This window comes from Cyrtonyx montezumae, unplaced genomic scaffold, assembly GCF_038088225.1.
Source record: "Cyrtonyx montezumae isolate F1298 unplaced genomic scaffold, pur_monq_1.0 scaffold_29, whole genome shotgun sequence".
Lineage (NCBI taxonomy): Eukaryota > Metazoa > Chordata > Aves > Galliformes > Odontophoridae > Cyrtonyx > Cyrtonyx montezumae.
The window spans coordinates 10,872,673-10,889,906 of record NW_027072033.1 but is presented as its reverse complement, the minus strand read 5'-3'; the positions used below and the strand labels follow the sequence as shown (position 1 = coordinate 10,889,906).

The 17,234-nt window shown below is 40.8% G+C and overlaps 1 protein-coding gene across 6 annotated transcripts in view; it reads left to right on the top strand.

Moving 5' to 3' along the window:
- NRG1 (neuregulin 1) overlaps positions 1-17,234 on the top strand; it is a 181,511-nt gene that overhangs the window by 54,318 nt on the left and 109,959 nt on the right. For 5 of the 6 annotated variants that reach the window (XM_065740719.1, XM_065740715.1, XM_065740714.1 and 2 more), the window contains 2 exons: positions 981-1,031; positions 3,753-3,803. In XM_065740719.1, coding sequence (XP_065596791.1) covers positions 981-1,031; positions 3,753-3,803 — 102 coding nt within the window. Of the gene's footprint in view, positions 1-980; positions 1,032-3,752; positions 3,804-17,234 lie in introns of those variants that run through there. The other variant, XM_065740722.1, reaches the window with a different exon arrangement.

Below are 17,234 nucleotides of genomic sequence, written 5' to 3'. Positions count from 1 at the left end.
TGTGCACACTGAGAACATGAGCAGAGAGCCACCAACTTTCTTAAACTGCCTTTTCCTATGTCTCTTGAGGCTTTTTCTAAACCATTTTTTATTTGGCCTACCAGAGGATTCTTGTTGTGCACTGAGGATTCAAAGCTGGACATCTTCCCTGGCATTTGTGTCCTTACGCCAACTATGGAACTCAAACTTTTGCAGCAGTACTGAGCTGCACAGATCTGAGGTGGGAAACTGTTGTGAAAACCTGAAGAAAACTGAGATGCATAGAACTGAAAAGTAATTTATTCATACCTAGGGAAGTCCACATAGCTGTGGTTTTGTAGGGTAAGCAGTGCACAGACAGGTGGATGGTGTCATTAGAAAAAAGGTTCTCCAGTACAAGAAGTCCATGGCAGTGTGTCACTGGCAATAGCACAACTCCATAGGACCAGGATAGAACAACTTTTCTTCTCTCTTCAGTAAATCAACTGATTTAAATCACAGCAGTCATCCCATGGGAGGCTGGGTTTGCATGTGTGACTTCAAAGATTTAACTAAAGTGGCAAGTGACATTATCGGATGCACTCAGCAGCAAAGTGATATGAACAGGAACACATCTTTGCAAAATTAAACTCTCTAGAAATGTAAGGAGTGAATACTTACTCTGACGCCTTCCAGAAACAGAACCATCTGTGTAATTTCTCCTGTTGCCACTGATCAGATATTCCCAGTGGAGAATGAAAGATTGATCAACTGGTTTCTTTGCAAAGTAACAGACTTCTTTAGTCCCACCAGCAGACACCAGTGTGATTTTTTTTGTTTTTTTTTACCCCAAAAAGGAAACTTTTGCAAGTTGATGTCTGATTGCAGCCTCTGCAACTGAAACAGCATTTAAGCTTGTTTGAGTATCTTTTTCCTCTTTTTCTCCTCCATTTTTGGAGCTGATTGCTGTTAGAGGAACACCTGGTGCATTATAACTTCTTGTTGCCTCTTATGTTTTCCAGAGAGCACCAGCAAGATACCAGTATCAACAGAAGGGACAAAAACTTCTTCAAGTAAGTTCCACTAGTAAAGTCTTCCTCTCTATTTCTCTTTGTTTCTTCCTGAATACTGCTTCTGCATCTATGAGACTGCTTCTTATCACCTGCATCCAGAGCCTAAGAGCCTGCTTATGATCTTGAATGCTGGATCTGCTTCAGGGACAGATGAATGAAGAATTGTGGAGCATACCCATTAGTATCTCGAATCTGTATTGAGAATTATAATGTGTGGCCTGCAGTTGTCAGCCTGCAAGCAGCTCAAATCAAAGCATGTTCTAGCTGTTAGGATCCTTGTTTTAAAAAGCACTTATTGCTCCTGTTCCCATAAATTCTAGCAGTTGCACATGAACTTCAGCATATGGATATACTGATGTTTCCAACAGAAAGACTGCTGCCTAGACTGCCCTGTTCTTCTGGCTTCTAGGCAAATTGCCTGACAGCTCTTCAGAATCTGTGAAGGTAGACACTACCATAATTTATCTGCTTTCAAAACTGCCTTTGGCATAGTAGGAGCCTTCCCCAGGTGTTTTTTTTTTTGGTTGGTTGGTTGGTTGTTTTTTTTTTCCAGGCTGTTGGATTCTGCTTTCAGGATCCTGCTTGCAGTTATATATTTCACACCTCCAAGAGTCACTCCTAGAATTACCCCAATGAGAAGTCACTTTCATTATGTTAACATTGGAGTTGCTTTATATATGCTCACAATTCCAGCAATTGTCTCTACTGCTGAGTTTAGCCAAGGGAATTGTGGATAGGCGTGTGTAAGCCAAGCATCCCAAAGATTTACAAGATGCACATATCCTGCTTGGCAGAGAGGCTAGATTCCTGCTAGCTTTTTGAGAAAGCTATGTCTGGCAGAGACAGGTTTTAGTGTGAGATGACAGAGTTTGTAGGCTAGATCAAGGAAAACTGTTTGATTGCCAGATTTTGCATTTAACATGCCTGCAGTCTTCCCTTTGATGCATCTGCATGTGTGGCGACCTACTTCTGGAATCTTGGCACAACTGCCTGACAGAAAAGCCGTTGGATGTGCCCATATTCATTCACGTTCTCAGTGAGGCCTGTCACCAGTGCTTCACTGGGTATCTATAAGACCACATAGCTAATAGCAAGTGTCCTGTAACCATTGGAACCTGACACCATTGTGCTCCCCCTTCTGCAGCAAGAATGTAGGCCCTGCACTTTGCTCCCTTCTTTCCCATGGAATACATTTTTTGTCTCTTTCCTTGCCTGTGTCCTTTCCAGTGCCTGCTGTTACATTACTGCTCTCCTCTTTACTGCTATTGTTGACTGGAGGGAAGGAGACAGGCATGTTCAAAAGGCTGGCTGCATTCCTGATAAATCCACTGCACTTGGAAATGCAGTGCCAAGTGGCACATCATGCTGTTGTCTTGAAGTATAGTAGAAAGCAAAAGGTTTGATGGCTGCATGTTGAGATCTTCTAGTGTGCATCTCTATGGTATTATGGATAGGTCTTTGCTATGTGGCTGGATCAGATATTTGCATGGTGCCAAACCCAGGTTGGTGCCTGGGTCCAGATTACTCCAGCTTTCCCTGCCACTGCAGCATTTTCCTGCTGACTGATGTCTGAGGTCTTGAACATCACTTACTTTTTCCAGACCTTGAAAATGCAAATAAATTATCAGTGTGCTGCTTCTCCATTTGGAAATTGGCTGTTATGAATGTGTGAATCATCAGGTGTTGATAGGACTGCTTAAAGAGCAGTCTTAGCTTTCAAGCGTGGTTTTACTGTGACTAATATTGAGCAGAAGGTTCATCTTTTTTGACTGACGTGACATGTTGCTAAATGTTTCACTAAAGAGCATGCCGTGTGCCTCAGCAGCTCCTAGGGATCGCAGGCTAGTTTCCACCCTCTCAGTGACATGTCACACTGCTGCCTCAAGCTGACTGTTCTCTCTGCAGACACTTCTTTCCACCTGACAGCACTCCTTAAAAATGTTCTTCTTTATGCATGACACTGCGTTCTGCTGGACTCTAAGCCAGCCAGCCAAATGCCTAGTCACATTTTGCAGCATGGTTCGGTTTCTTACAGTACAGGAGTTTAGCCCCTGTATAAGGCTGGCATGCTTCTTTCATTAACTTTCCTGAGTGCTTCCTTCCTTCTGCTTAGGTCCATTTCCTTCAGCTGTCCTGTAAGATTATTTGCCATCTTAAGAATGGTTCTTTTTACTTCCTTTGCAACCACAATGTTGCTATGTCTAGTTTTGCTCTTCCTTCCAGCTACAGCTTTCTCCAGAGGTTGTAGCACTCAAGGACCTGCTCTCTTTTGAGCCGTAATTGTGGAGTCCTGACTGCCTATTTGGAGTTAGGAAATGAGATAAGCAGCTCGTAGGTTTGCATGTGGACCCTCAAGACCTACTGCTTTCCACGCTCCTCTGGTGCTTCCACAAACAGATGAACATTTTGCTCTCTCCTTGCCAGTTTTCCCCTGGTCTTCTCTCCCAGGACTGTGGAGCATTTTTGCTGTAACTGATTACTGATTATTCACAGTGTGCCTAGGACACACTTGTACCAACTTTGAAGTTCTTTGCTTTCCTGACTTATCTCATTTATTTCCTTTGCTTTAGTGGGTTTCTGATTCCTGCAAAAAGAATTGAAAAAAAGAAAGATAAGACAGAGAGGAAGCCCTTCTTGGGGAAATGTTTGTGCGCCTCCACTATGATGGTGTGGCTGTGGCTTTATTCTTACAGCTTTGTTGTTACCTTCTGTGTGTTGCAGAACCCATGCTTAGGATACAAGCTTCAACAGAAGGAACAAACACTTCCTCCTGTAAGTACATACATGTCATTCAAATTATTGCTGGTGAGCCTCTTGGATGCAGGATGGATGGGTCCCTGGGCAATCTGATCTAGTACTTGATCTAGCAGTTGGCAGTCCTGCCTGTGGCAGGGGTCTGTGAACATGATGATCCTAGAGATCTCTTCCAACCCAAACCATTCTGTGGTTCCATAATATGATTATATTTTTCACGCTCTACCTCAGTAAACAATGTGCTTTTATCTAAAGCTACAATAAAGGCTTGAGAGTGACTGGGTAGGATTCCTGAACCTACAAATCCATCCTTAAATGGTTATTTCTTAAATATATATAAAAATAACTCTCAGAGCCATGTCCTTTGCAGAGTGAGGACTAAACACCCTCCTTTAGAAAGGTCAAATGCATATTTGGGCAGAGCAAGGGAGAGGAAACTATACCAGTGTTTTCCACCTCAAATTCCCTTCCCTGCTTCCATGCACCCTATTCCTGGAGTAGCTGAAACATCCTCTAGTCCAGCCATTCCTAGCTGGAGTGCCTTTCACTTCATCTCTATGCCAGCTGGTGCATGTTAGAGCTTCTCAGGCCCTTTTTCCTATTCCCATTGGGAAGAAGAAGAGGAAATTGAGGGCATTTTCTTGTGCATCTTCTCTCAGCTGGGACAGAGAACCAGCATGGGGACAGCCAGAACTGTCTTGTCCCTCCTGAGGGAGAGACAGGAAATTTTCTCCCTCCTCAAGAGCACACTGGAACAAGTGAGGAAGGTGACCCTTCTTCATCTGTAGTTTCTCAGGGAAAACATGGTTCCCAGTGGTAATGCTAAGCAGTTTCACCTTTGAGATCCACTACCTCCTCAGCCTGGTTTTGTGCCATCTGGGACACTTCAAACAACTGAGGTCATTGGTGTTGCAGGAAGTAGGGTGTTGACTTTCTTCTAAATTATTAACTATTGGTAACTGTCAGAAATGGCGTGGCAGTCGAGATAGGCCAGTGGTCTCATCCAACACAACTGTTCCAGCAATGCTATAAAATAAGGCGCATGCTCTGTAGTAAATTATACGTAAATCTCATAGCTACTGTAGTAGCAAAAGGGGAATGATCAAAGCTAGGTCCCTGGATACCAAATTCTGAACATTTTTTATGTTCTCTATGAGACACAGAAGATTTATTTATGAAGATTTTCTTCTCAACTATTAGGCTGATTGATGTTTCATGTGTGTCTTGAAGGAATTTTAGAAATCTGACAGGTTATTTAAAATGATCAAAAAGCTTTCTTCCAGCAAGATAAGAAGAGTAAATGCCCTTGGTCTTCTTTTTCCTGCAAAGCATAGCAGCAGGGAAGGCAGGAGTAATTCCTGCAGCATCTTAAAACAGTCATTTCTGTCTTCTTTGTTCTCAGTTGAATTGGTGTTTATCAGAATTAACTGTATCCAACTTACTAAAATAAGTAATAGAGGAGAGAGAGCAGCATTGGACATTGCTGTCTGTACTGTGTAGCACAGATACTACAAAACAGGAGGGAGCTGATGTTTATTGCTAACAGATGTGAATTTCTATCTACTCACGCCATAGAGCAGTGAGGGAATTGAGTTCATGTACTTGTTCTAATGTTGCCTAGGGCTTTTCTTCTCTGAATTTCAGTGGGACATGTCCATGCCACATTTGTGATTGTCTATCTTGAACAGCTACAGGATATAAAATAAACTCTTCTCTTCCACTTCTCAGAGAATGGTAGATGTTTCAGAGAACATGCTGGCATAGTCACTGTTGACCAGATGCTGAGAAGGACCTGAGAAAAGCAGTGATAATGTAGGCACTCTGTCCAAAGCTTTCCCAAATTAACAGACGTGTCAGGCTTTGCTTTCTCTGATTCATTCATAGCAAAAATTTTCAAAAAATCCTGTCTCTGACAGACACTCCAGAACAGGCATCCCAAAACTGAACGTCCCTTTACTCTTTTATGCGTGTATGTACTTCAACATCAGCCTGTTTTGGGAGTGTGAGCCACCATGCTAAAGTAAAGAAGAAGACCACAATGTATTTCCAGTTCCACACAACAGGCTGATGAGTAGATGAGGTAGTTGTCCAAGAGAGGAGGAGGAAGATTTTGTGCCCTGTTTCATAATGAGAACCTTTTGAGATGTGATAGCTAACAATCTGCCTGTCAGATAGAAGTGATTCCCACCTTCCCTCCACCCCACCCCTAGAACTATCCCATATATGTTTTATTTTTCTTTGTGTAATACTGATAGCTTAAAACTTTCATTTTCTTAAACAGTTGTTTCTTTTTTTCCCCTGATGAATGTAGTGACCAAATCAAAACAAATCAATCTTAATTAGAGCCCTTTGTGCTCTCAATACCACAGATTTGAAAAATCATTCTTAAGCACATCAGGACAGTATGAGGATAGAAGACATCTTTTGTCCCCTTGCTTTCAGAGCTGCATATTTCCAAAACCCATCTCTTATGATCCTGCAAATTCCTATTGCTCTGATGATACACTGAAAAAGGCAAATCTGAGGCTTTACTTTGGTGCTTTGGTTCTATGTCTTCAGTCAACTGTATTCAAGACTAGAGAAGGAAAACACGTTGGTCTTTTTGCTCTTCTGGTACATGCTATTGAAGGAATTTTGATTTCTCACTGACAGGCAAAATAGCATATGTAAGGCAGTCCTCCTTTTCTTTAGAAAATTGGTCCAAAAAGTTACATTCTTGTTTGTAAATTTGAACATACCTGGAAAAAAAATTCAAAAGCAAATAGGCTTCCTGTTTTAAAATGATCAGAACTGCACACAGCCTTCTGATGGAGAAATAATGCAGAAATATATGTGAGGGAAAGGAAGTGATGGCCTTCAAGGTGTCTGTCTATGGTGGTCACATCTCCTGTTGGCATAGGAACTGTCTGCATCACAGTACAGGTGTACAGATCATTCATCCATGACACAGTGCCTTGGCTTACTGTTTCTAAAACAGCAGCAGTTCTGAAAATCATGTTCAGAGGGTTAAATTGAGTCAAGAGCTGAATGTTTTTAGCGGTAGAAAATGAAGTTAGAGGGAGCTGGAACTTGTGGAAGTATGTTTCAGACTGGTCATGAGGGAGGAAAACATTTACTTAACTGTGTCTTGCAACACTACCTTCATGCCATATGCTGCCCGCTGAAGAGCTGCTCCTTATTGTGTCTGCAGAGATACTTCCTCAAGAAACAAGTGTGGGTGCCTTGTGTAGCCTGCCTGCTCCAGGAAAAAAAAACAAAACTCAGTTCAGATTGTCTACTAGTGCAGAATTGTGAGCCAACAACCACGAAGATGGATCTGCTTAGAACATAATCTTGATTTTGTAGCACGTTGATATGATGCCTTGCTAGGGGACGTGAATGTTGATAGGAGAATAGGTGGAAGGCTCTCCCCACCTTGTCTGTGGCTAATTTTTGGAAGAGTACAGAGAAAGTTGTATTATCTTTTGGCTGGAGAGAAAGACCCAGTTTGGTCATTTGTCACATAGGTTACATTAACCTTATTTTCCCTTATTTTCCTCAAATTTTTGTGCAGACCTTTAAAGCCTATATATATATATATTAAAAAATTAAAAAACAGGGTTTACTGGAAAAGGAATGTATTGGTTAGGACTGCTCATCTCTTCTCTCTAGATTTAATGACTTGTAAGCTCCAGGCCTGGTACAAGAAGACATCTTAATATTTAATTATCTCATTGCACAGTAACAAATACCACCCTACATTGCGGAGCAGATACAGCAAACAGCAAAGAAATGTATAGGTACTAGTCACATTTTCTCACATAGAATTTTGAGCTGTTTTGTAAAAATGTTCTATGCTGACCAGTAAAACCTGCTTTGACATATTATTAGAGTGGTTGGTTTATAGAGTGCTTTTAATAGGAATATTTTGCATGTGCATGGTAAGCAACTTGGCCAGTAAATCATTTGTGTCCTACAAACTTGTCAGGAAAGTTCAGTTTCTGCTGGTTGCTTCTTTCCTTCATCTGCTAAACTGAATGCAATTTTTCTCTCCCATATTGGTTTATCTATTGCCTGACATAGTCCACTTTCAAAAAAACATGCATTTTGTTAAGAACCATACAAACCTAAATCATCATGTCTAGAAGACAGAAATCTTGAGCCTCATGAGATAGGTTTCATCAAGAAAACTCAGAGTGGAGAGTGAAACCCCTCTCTTAGAACTTTCCTACTTTCTGAGGTCCATGTAAATTGAAGTTATTTTAAGATAGATAAATTATGACCTGGTGAGCATGCTGAATACTAGAATGTAATACATGTTGATCTTACACCTTAACTCAGTTTCATCTGTTTGTTTTGGCTTCATTTTGTCCTGAGTTTGACAGAGGTCTGTTTCTAATATTCTAATATTCCATGCTACATCACAGTATAAGGACCAGGAAATTGCAGGACAAGTCAAAAGAGCATCTCTGTTTTGCTGTGAAACGCAAATGTAGTGGTAGAAGCTCAGTCACTTCTGAAGCGGAACTATCTCCAAGTAGAACAGTAGAACATTTAGAGAACATCCAGTAGCAGGGTCAGGTCACTTGGGACTGGACAGGAAGAGAAGAATACTGTAACCAATTGAAAAGGCTGAAGGAATGCTATGGTGGAGGCAATTATTGATGTTGCAATTACGCTGGCACAGCAGACTTCCTTCTCCTGCTTGTGGAAGAATTTAGTCTGACATCCTCAACTGTCAGCATTTAGCTGACTGATTTTGCAGGCTCAGAGGCTGCAGGAAAACCTGATATCTTGGTGGAGTGGTGGGTAACAGGAAAGCATGTATATTACTTACATTGTTTTTTCTATCTATCTATCTATCTATCTATCTATCTATCTATCTATCTATCTATCTATCTATCTATCTGTCTGTCTGTCTGTCTGTCTATCTATCTATCATCTATCTATTTATTGTGAATAATCATCTGTGGAGAAAATACTTCATATTGTTGCGAGGATAGAATAGCTGAATAAAGAAAAGGTCAGATAAATAGTTGTCAAGTTCTTGTTTAATGTAGAATTAATTTAAGTCTCCTGGTTATTGTAATACTACTTAAATTGAATAGATTCCCTAATAAAACCTAGTGTACTGTGCAATATTTTCTAATTTCTTTCTCTACAGTGGGAACTAATCACAGTGGAGAGCACAGTGGTAATCTCAGGACCATTACGGTTTGATCTGGTGTGACAAATCCTGTTTCCTGTGTTTGAATTCAACAGACCGGGCAAACTAATGTGAATAGGTAACATTTCCCAGAGATGCAGCTTTCTGCCTTCCTATGACTCTGGTCCAAGGGTGATGTAGATGTATGTTTCCAAAATGCTTAATCTTTCAGAGTTCTCTGTAGCTGCATTCTCACTTCCTTGCTTTTGGATTGGCATTGAGGACTTGGGGTTATATAGCTCCACTGAAAGACTGGACACATAAAACTTCTGAGTCATCACTGCTAATACGAAGTCAGTTCACTTCTGTACTGTTTTGGCATTTTTTGGTACTTTGGTTTCTGTTTTTATTGCGGTTTTGTTTTATTTTCCTTCAAATTGGTCCTGGAGATTAAAGGCAACAATAAGCATGAGCAATGTTAACATTGGAAGAAGTTAACATAAAAGAATAAGTATATAGCACTTGTAAAGGAAGCAAAGGCGGTGACAGAGCCTTTATTTGAGGTAGAGGCGCTACAGAAAGAGATATTAGAGATAAGGGGAATAAACTCACCCCTCCCGGTGACCGTTTTGGCTAAGGAATGCAGCCGCCTCTCATTCGAACACTGGCGCGCCGGGAGGAAGGGAGCCGCGGAGGGGAGATGGGGGGCGGCAACCCGCGCATGCTCTGAGCGTATCTGCGCTCCCGGAAGCACCGCCGGAAGCACCACTGAGAAGGAGAGACCGAGAGGACGGGTGGAGCTGGGCTCCTCCACTCCGGTTACTCCGATGTTCATTCACTGGTTCAGGCTGTGACCGGGCAATCCCACTACAGTGCTTTAACAGAACTACAGAGTGGAAGGGTTTTAAGGACAGGTTTTAGCTATCCTTATATTTGTGCATACGGATATAAATCTATAAGGCCAGCGCTTGCCTCAGCATGTGTATACAACGAAGCAGTAGTGTTTTCTGTATACCGATGTATACATACGTAGATTTAAAAAGTATGTATGTATAATGGTGAAGGTAATGGTCTGTTTCAGACTGTGATTTCTTAATGACATGGATTATATGAAAAAAGCACCACCAAACATGGGGCAGGCCACTCTGCTGTCATACATGTTGTAAAAGAGCCTTGAGTGTGTAGTATTCCTGCACAAATTTTGCAGACGTACCTGTTGCTGCCTCTGACGTGTGGATCTCCTCCTGTCTCCAGGGTTCTCACAGGAACACTTTCTATCATTCAGCGGGAGGCATGAAAAGTTAGATGTTTCTCAAAACTGCATTTTTAAGATTGCAACTCAAACCCAAGTGTAAACCTCCTCAAAAATGTATCTCTGTGGGAAGTAAAAAAAAAAACGAAAACCAAAACCAACCAAATTCTCTTCATTTCCCCATAGTGCTGAAGTTACCTGTACTAGGTGCCCAGTAGAGACCAAGATCGATATCTTTTTGGCTTGACAGCTTAGCCTATGGTGACTTGGAGGATGCAAACTTATATCATGAGGACATGTTAGTGGTCAGATCTTGGTCTTTTGGTTGCTGTTTCTTCCATGGGAAGAAGTCCCTGGTGCTGAAAACAGGTGCTCAAGCCTTCTCATTCCCCACCACTTGTACCCTTCATGAGTAGTAGCTATGAACATACCCTGCCGTACTGGATCAGTCTTCTCTAAGCTCTCCTTTTTCTACAAATTTCAAGACACTAAGGTGGTTTGTACTGAAGGAAGCTGCAATGGGCAGTAATAGTAGCTGGGATGTGGGAACAACATGGAATATATGACCTTAACAGAAGCTAATGGTTTCTTTTCTTTTTTACATTTTCCTGTACAGCATTGAGAACAAATCACTGTACTCACTTCAGCAATTAGAGAGTAGCTTTTTACAGCCATCTTCTCTCTAGATGTGTATCTTCCTAAGTATTTAGTGGTAGTTGTCTATGAATTGGAGTTGTACCTGAGTAGTATGGAAATGCATGGCACACAAAATGTACATTTTGTTATTTTGAAAAGGAAATTATGCCTTGGGGGAATTATCTTTTATATCCAATGCAAGTTAATATGTTATTTTGGTGAATATATATATATATATATATATTTGTATTTATGTATTTAAATATGTATGTACTCATGTATTTACATATACAATGCACAAAAGGCTCTTATATTTCTTTAGATTTTCTTATCCTGACTGCCCAGTCTTAGTGCTAGTAATTGCAACTTTACTACAAATACACAGAGCTCGTAAGTGTTAGTGATAATTTATGTTAGTCTCAGCATCCTACTGTCTGAGATATATTAGCAAAGTAAGTCCATGTGTTCCCTTCTGTAGGGCTCTTCTTGTTGCAAGGGAAGAAACTTCCAGTGATTCCCATTTTGAAGCTGAATCAACCCACTTGCAAGCTAAAACAGCGTTGGGCATTTCTAATTTACGGTTGAAGTTCATAAAGACAAAGCCTAAGGTGCTAGATGAAAGGAGTTGAAGAGTGTTCTGGAGCACTGTAGCAGTATTTGCCTTCTCTATCATTAACGTGCTTCCTTGTGTTATTCTGCCCCTCATCAGCTGCTGATTTCCAAAGCACCTGGGTGACATTATAGAGGACTGTGTGCCTTGAGGCATTTCCCAGGAGGCAGTATGGGTACCAACTCACCAGACATATCCATTCACTCTAATAAGCAATCCTCTCTCATATCATCCCAGCAGATGTTGCAATTTGCAGAAGCTTCTAGGTGCCTTTATACTGTATCAGAGAGAAATCAGCTTACAGTCCTGTTCACGTCTTAAAACCACCATCCAGATGTGATAAGACACAGTCTTTCCACAGTTTAGACACTGGGACATGAAAAAAGCACAGATATAAAATGTCTATAATGCAGGGCAGAGCTGCACTAATGTGTGATGCAGATGCAGGCCAGGCACAGCACTTGCCCTTGGTCTGAACTTTGTTACTGAGCAGCACAGAGATACCCATGTTCAGTCTGTCCTGTTCCCTTCACCTCCAAGGAGTCCAGACGAGCTTAGAGCAGCTGACATTCCTGAGCCCCACTGAGTTGAGCAGTCTGGTCCATGCACATGTAACCATACATAGTACACTCTAGTCCCAAGCTGACAGTGGGAACAGCTGCTTTTCCAGCTCCAAGCATTTGATTGCTTAGTTTGTTGATTTGTTTCTGTTTTGTTTATTCAGCACAGAAAAGCTCCTACCTTCAGAGCTATAAATGTTCAGCACTGATGTTGAGTCAGGGAGGATTGGACCAGACAGACCTTTGCTTCCTGAAGCTTTTTTGAAAGACCATGTGCTGTTGAGCTTATCTTAAAGTTTAGCATTTACACATGGGATGGTAACAACCTTTCAGAAGGTAATGAGGTCATTATTTTTCTGAGGTTCAGAAAGTGGAAAACTGAACTTTATTACTGATATTTTTCTGGTAATATTCACAATCATGAAACATTCTTAATAACACAGTCAAGGGTCTGACAGCTATTTAGAAATTCTCACTAGAGCTTCTGAAAATGTCAGCATATTTGCCAAGGAGTATTACTGCAATGGTTAATTTTTCAAAGGAAGAGAGAGTTCTTACTATAGGAAAGAAGCATGAAAGCATTTTTTCATTAATGCCTGTGTTGGAGGCAGATACCTAGTTGGCTATTCTGGCTGTTGCAAAGGTCACAATGTAGAAACCTACCCAGTGGATCTGCTGCTGGGAATCGTGGCACAAATTGTCCGTAGCAGAAAGATTTTTCTGGTCTTCTCAAGTTGGAAGTGATGTAACCACATGTTGAAATGTTTGGTTTTGTATATAGTAACCAGGGATGCTCTTCAGCTGTAGGTGGAATTCTGGCATCCAGTGCCCTGGAGCATCATTCAACAGTTTAGCTATTGTTCCAAGAAAATCGTAAGTTTAGCTGTCTTGTACTTTAGATTGATTAAATGCCATCCTCCCTCCTTTTACCATTAAAAACAAACAAACAAACAAATAAAAGCCCAAACCTAGAATTGATATATATTTTTTAATCCTTTAATGTTTATTTATATTTTATTTAAAGCAATACAAATACAGAGTAATTCCACTGACTCCACTGAATAAATAGGGAAACAGGACCAGAGTTTAACCTTGCAGTATACTTTTTACACTACTAGTACTTCTCTTAATTCCCTAGAACAACTGCTTCCTTCAGTTTCCCAATGGAAAATCTTTGACTTAATAGAAGCTGCAGGCTTTGCAGAGGTCCTAGGTGATTTAATGATCTACATAAAACCCATTAGTTGCCACAATGGCAGCTACTGCTTGACAAACAGTAGGATAACAGCTGTCCCAGGGTTTGCAAGAGCTAGAGAAATCCAAAACAATTATTTGCCTGTTAGATATGTGTCTGTCCTGAGGAAAAGCTACTGTTTCAGTTTTCTACTGTAAAGAGCTTTGAGTCAATTGCTGTCGCTGGTCATATGCAAGCTACACCTGCAGAGCAGATGCTTGTAACTCTTTTAGGTGTTCGTTTCTTTGGAGGGAAAAGGAGATTCAGGTAGGCCCAGGGAAAGAATGCTGTGAATATGGATTCTGCCTTTTCTTTGGTAGATTGGTAGTCAGGCAAACATGGCTCCAATCCCAAAAACAGGGCTGAGAAAAGGAGTGGAAGATGCACACACAGTCTTCAAGAAAAGATATGGAATTGCTTTATTACCCAGCAAATATCATCCTTGTCCTCTTATGATTAACAACTGGCATGTGTGCTAAGCAGAGGCTTACTAGAAGTCACTTAAGCATTTGTTTTTGTTAGTGCAGCAAGAGAATTTGTGCTTCTCCATGCAGCTGACGTATCTTTTCTTTTGGCCTGAAGGGGGACTCAGTAAATAGCTGTTTCTCAGTGGTAGGTATGAGTTTATTTTTATTTTCCTAGATGGGGGAAAAAAAAAGTGACTATTTCTCAAAGCTCTTTATAGGAGAATCTAACCACATAAGTCTGTAAAATTTCCTAGCATAATTTGTCCATTTGTCCTGCTCCCGGCAGTCTACAGAGGTCTCTCTTGTAGCTCAAGAAAGGGAGGGGAATCTTCTGATTGGCAGGAGGCACTGCCTACACTTCAGTGGCAACTTAACATTGTAAATGGAGAAACTGGGGATCTCTTTGGCCTACGTGAAGTGCTTAGCAAGGGATGTGTGGAGTTTTTTCCAAGTCTTCTCACAGACTTTGAGCTCTGCTATAGTTTGATTTGATTACACATGTCTCAGAGCAAGCGCAATTAATATGTGGGTGGAAATACAAGGAAAACACACTCTTAGCAGGGAGCCAATGCAGGGCTTCTATCACTGATGCTCACCTATGCCATGTCATTTTGCCCACTGTGGTTAGATTCATTTATGTCCAGAGAATTTGCATGCTTAGCCTGCAAAGGATTCTCTAGCTCTGGAAGGAGATTATACAGCAATTTCCTCCTCAGCAGAGCAAGACAATGAATCTGACTCTTCATGACAGAGGAAGGATGACTAAGAACATTTGCATTTCCTGTGCAGTGGGAGCAACATAAGCTGTGCTCTGGGTTCCTCTGGGAATTTCTATAGTTGTGTCAATTGCAGTTGCAATGCATGTTACTGTGAGAAAATGTAGTTGTTTAAATAGGAATATAGAGAAGGGGAGAAGGATCGATTCATAAAATGAGGTGTTTGATCTCAGCTAGAGAGACAGCTATATGAGAAAGGGCAGAGGCTCAGAGTTAGTTACTGGAGTTTTGTAACTCAAGTGTTGATCACTGACAGTAGAAATGTGTTAGTGATATGACTCTAGTTTTTAATAGATATTCTCACATTTTCTCACCACCAATGAAAATACTTCCCTGGTGTTTTTGTTAGGTGGGAGGCTGTTAAGAAGGCTCACAGTTATGTGTGTTTGCTAAATATAGGAAAGAGGTCCCACCAATCTGCCTTTCTCTCCTGTGTTTTCATGTTCCCACTCAAATGAATGGAGCTTAGTGCTGCTGACCAGGTATCGAACTCTCCCATATTGTTTCCCAAAGTATCTAATAGATACAAGTCTCTTTTTCTTTTTTATTTGAGGGAGGTTACATGGGGAAGTTATATATCTGCAGTTGCAAAAGTGTATCAGAGGGACAGCATTCACAAGCACACATTCTTGAATGCTCGGAAAAGATAAACAGTCCAGCAAGGGAATGTGATCATGGCAGTGACTAAAACAAAGAATTCCTGGGCAACCCTGAGGGTTAGAATGAATGACAGTTGCAGGCTGGGGTTTAGAAATAAGCTTCATCAGTCTGCCTCTTCAGAAAATATTTTACCTCTTTCTGCAAAGTGTTTGCAGAAAATGCCAAGCCATTGTCTTTGGTCTCAGTAACTTGGAAATAAGTTGTGCCTAACACAGCCTACAGTTCTAGCACTGAAAATGGGCTTTCAGGAGAGGAGAACAGGGGTAATTATATAGAATGAGTTTCAAGTAGACACAAAAGCTGCTATTCAGGTGTGAGTGAAGTCCATCATGGTGAAATGATCTGAAGAACAGCTCTGGCTTACCCAGCACCCTGTGGGGTAGAAAATGTAGGAGAGCCCTGGGGCATGGGCAGGTGCAGATGTGAGTAGGGAACTGAAGAGCACAAGGCCACATGAAAGCTGTGCCTGTGTTCCAAGTTAGAGCCATTTTAGTTGCCTAAGCACATTTTTTCGAAACTTGCTTTTTTTCTGTCTTCTCATAAAGGAAATGCAGAACTTCGTGTGCCTTATTAAAAGATTACTTATTTGGCTAATGGTCACAAAGGAATAATTCTTTTTACTGCTCAGTAAGTCACTGTCACTTTAAACACACCAACTGGATTTCTAATGAGAAGCTGAAAGAGTTAAGTTCGACACTGTGATGTTATTACAGTATTAAAACAACAGCAGGTTCGGCTAGCATAAATTTGATCCCCTCTTGCAGCACAAATTTGGAGCTTATGGAAAGTACTTGTTAAATTATGTACATTCTGTAAACATCTGTCTCTTTTACTTGGAAAGTGCACAAGTTGAACTGTGTACTAGTAAACTATAAATAAAACACATGCAGGAAGACGGAGTGGTGCCTTTTGAATTTATAGACATTTCAAGTAACTTTTTTCTTATTTTTTTAAATGTTAAACGGTTAACACAATTTTCCTTCTGTACAATAAGAATTTGTTTATATGGGGCTGGAAGGGAATAGTTAGTGTATTCCTTCTGGGGTTTTCCTCCTTTTTATTTATTTTTTAACTTTTTTAGCATTTGAAAGCCATTCTTAGTTAATAGGATTAGCCCAAATAATTACTAGAGGATTTCTCAATGTCATCTGAATACAGTTTCCTGTATTGGAATTAAAAAGCCTGTTTGCAGTAGTGAAATAGTCAATGGCGCTGAATAGCTGATGAGGCTGTAGTTCTACTCTGCCACTTAAGAGAGGGAAGGACATCCTCAAAGGCAGGGCTGTGCTGTTTTTTACCCTAATCCCCATTATGACCAACTGGTAGGAAGAAGAAACCGCAGATTCTTGCCAGCAAGAAACTTCAGCTGAGGGCTCACAGTCAGCAGGGTAAAGCCAGGGGCCACAACCTGAATGGCAGACATTGTGGCATCATGCTTTTCCTGCAGCTTTTATTGTCCTTGATTTGTTCAGTTACTACAGATGATCAGTGATGCTTTAGTATTACATGTTCCAGATTTTGTGCAACTCCCTTGTTTCTTGCTCTAGTCCATGGTCCTCCCTTCTGGCCTATTAAAAGGAAATCCACTTGCATTATTTGGTTTATCACTGAAATCTGTGCACACATGCTCCAATAATATGTGGGAAAAGCTTTTGACCCTTCAGCTTTCGGATAGCTCCTTGCTGCATTTTACAGATTTCAGATTTTAGGCACTGTATCAAGGAGTTAGAAATTTGTACAGGACATAAAAGTTGGAGGAGGAAAAAAGACCCTAAAAATTACTTGTTTTGAGACTACTCAGAAGCTTCCTGCTTGGGAGGCAGGTTTGAATTATTTTCTGCGATTTTAATCCATGTATCTAATCCATTACTCTGATTACTAGTTCAAATTGCACCATATTTTTCTGCTGTTTCAGAGCCTTCACACTGGGGGTTCTGGCTATGTATCTATATTTGTATGCAGCATAGTATGCTGTCCAGGATAACTGGAAAATAAAATCTGACAGGCGTTTCTTCAGTGTATGCATGAAGATTTCAGCTTGACAGATAGATGTCTGCAATTATAGACCATTTTTCAGCATACCAGGAAATAAGCACTTCTGGCCTGACTTGTCTGACATTCCTTGAAAT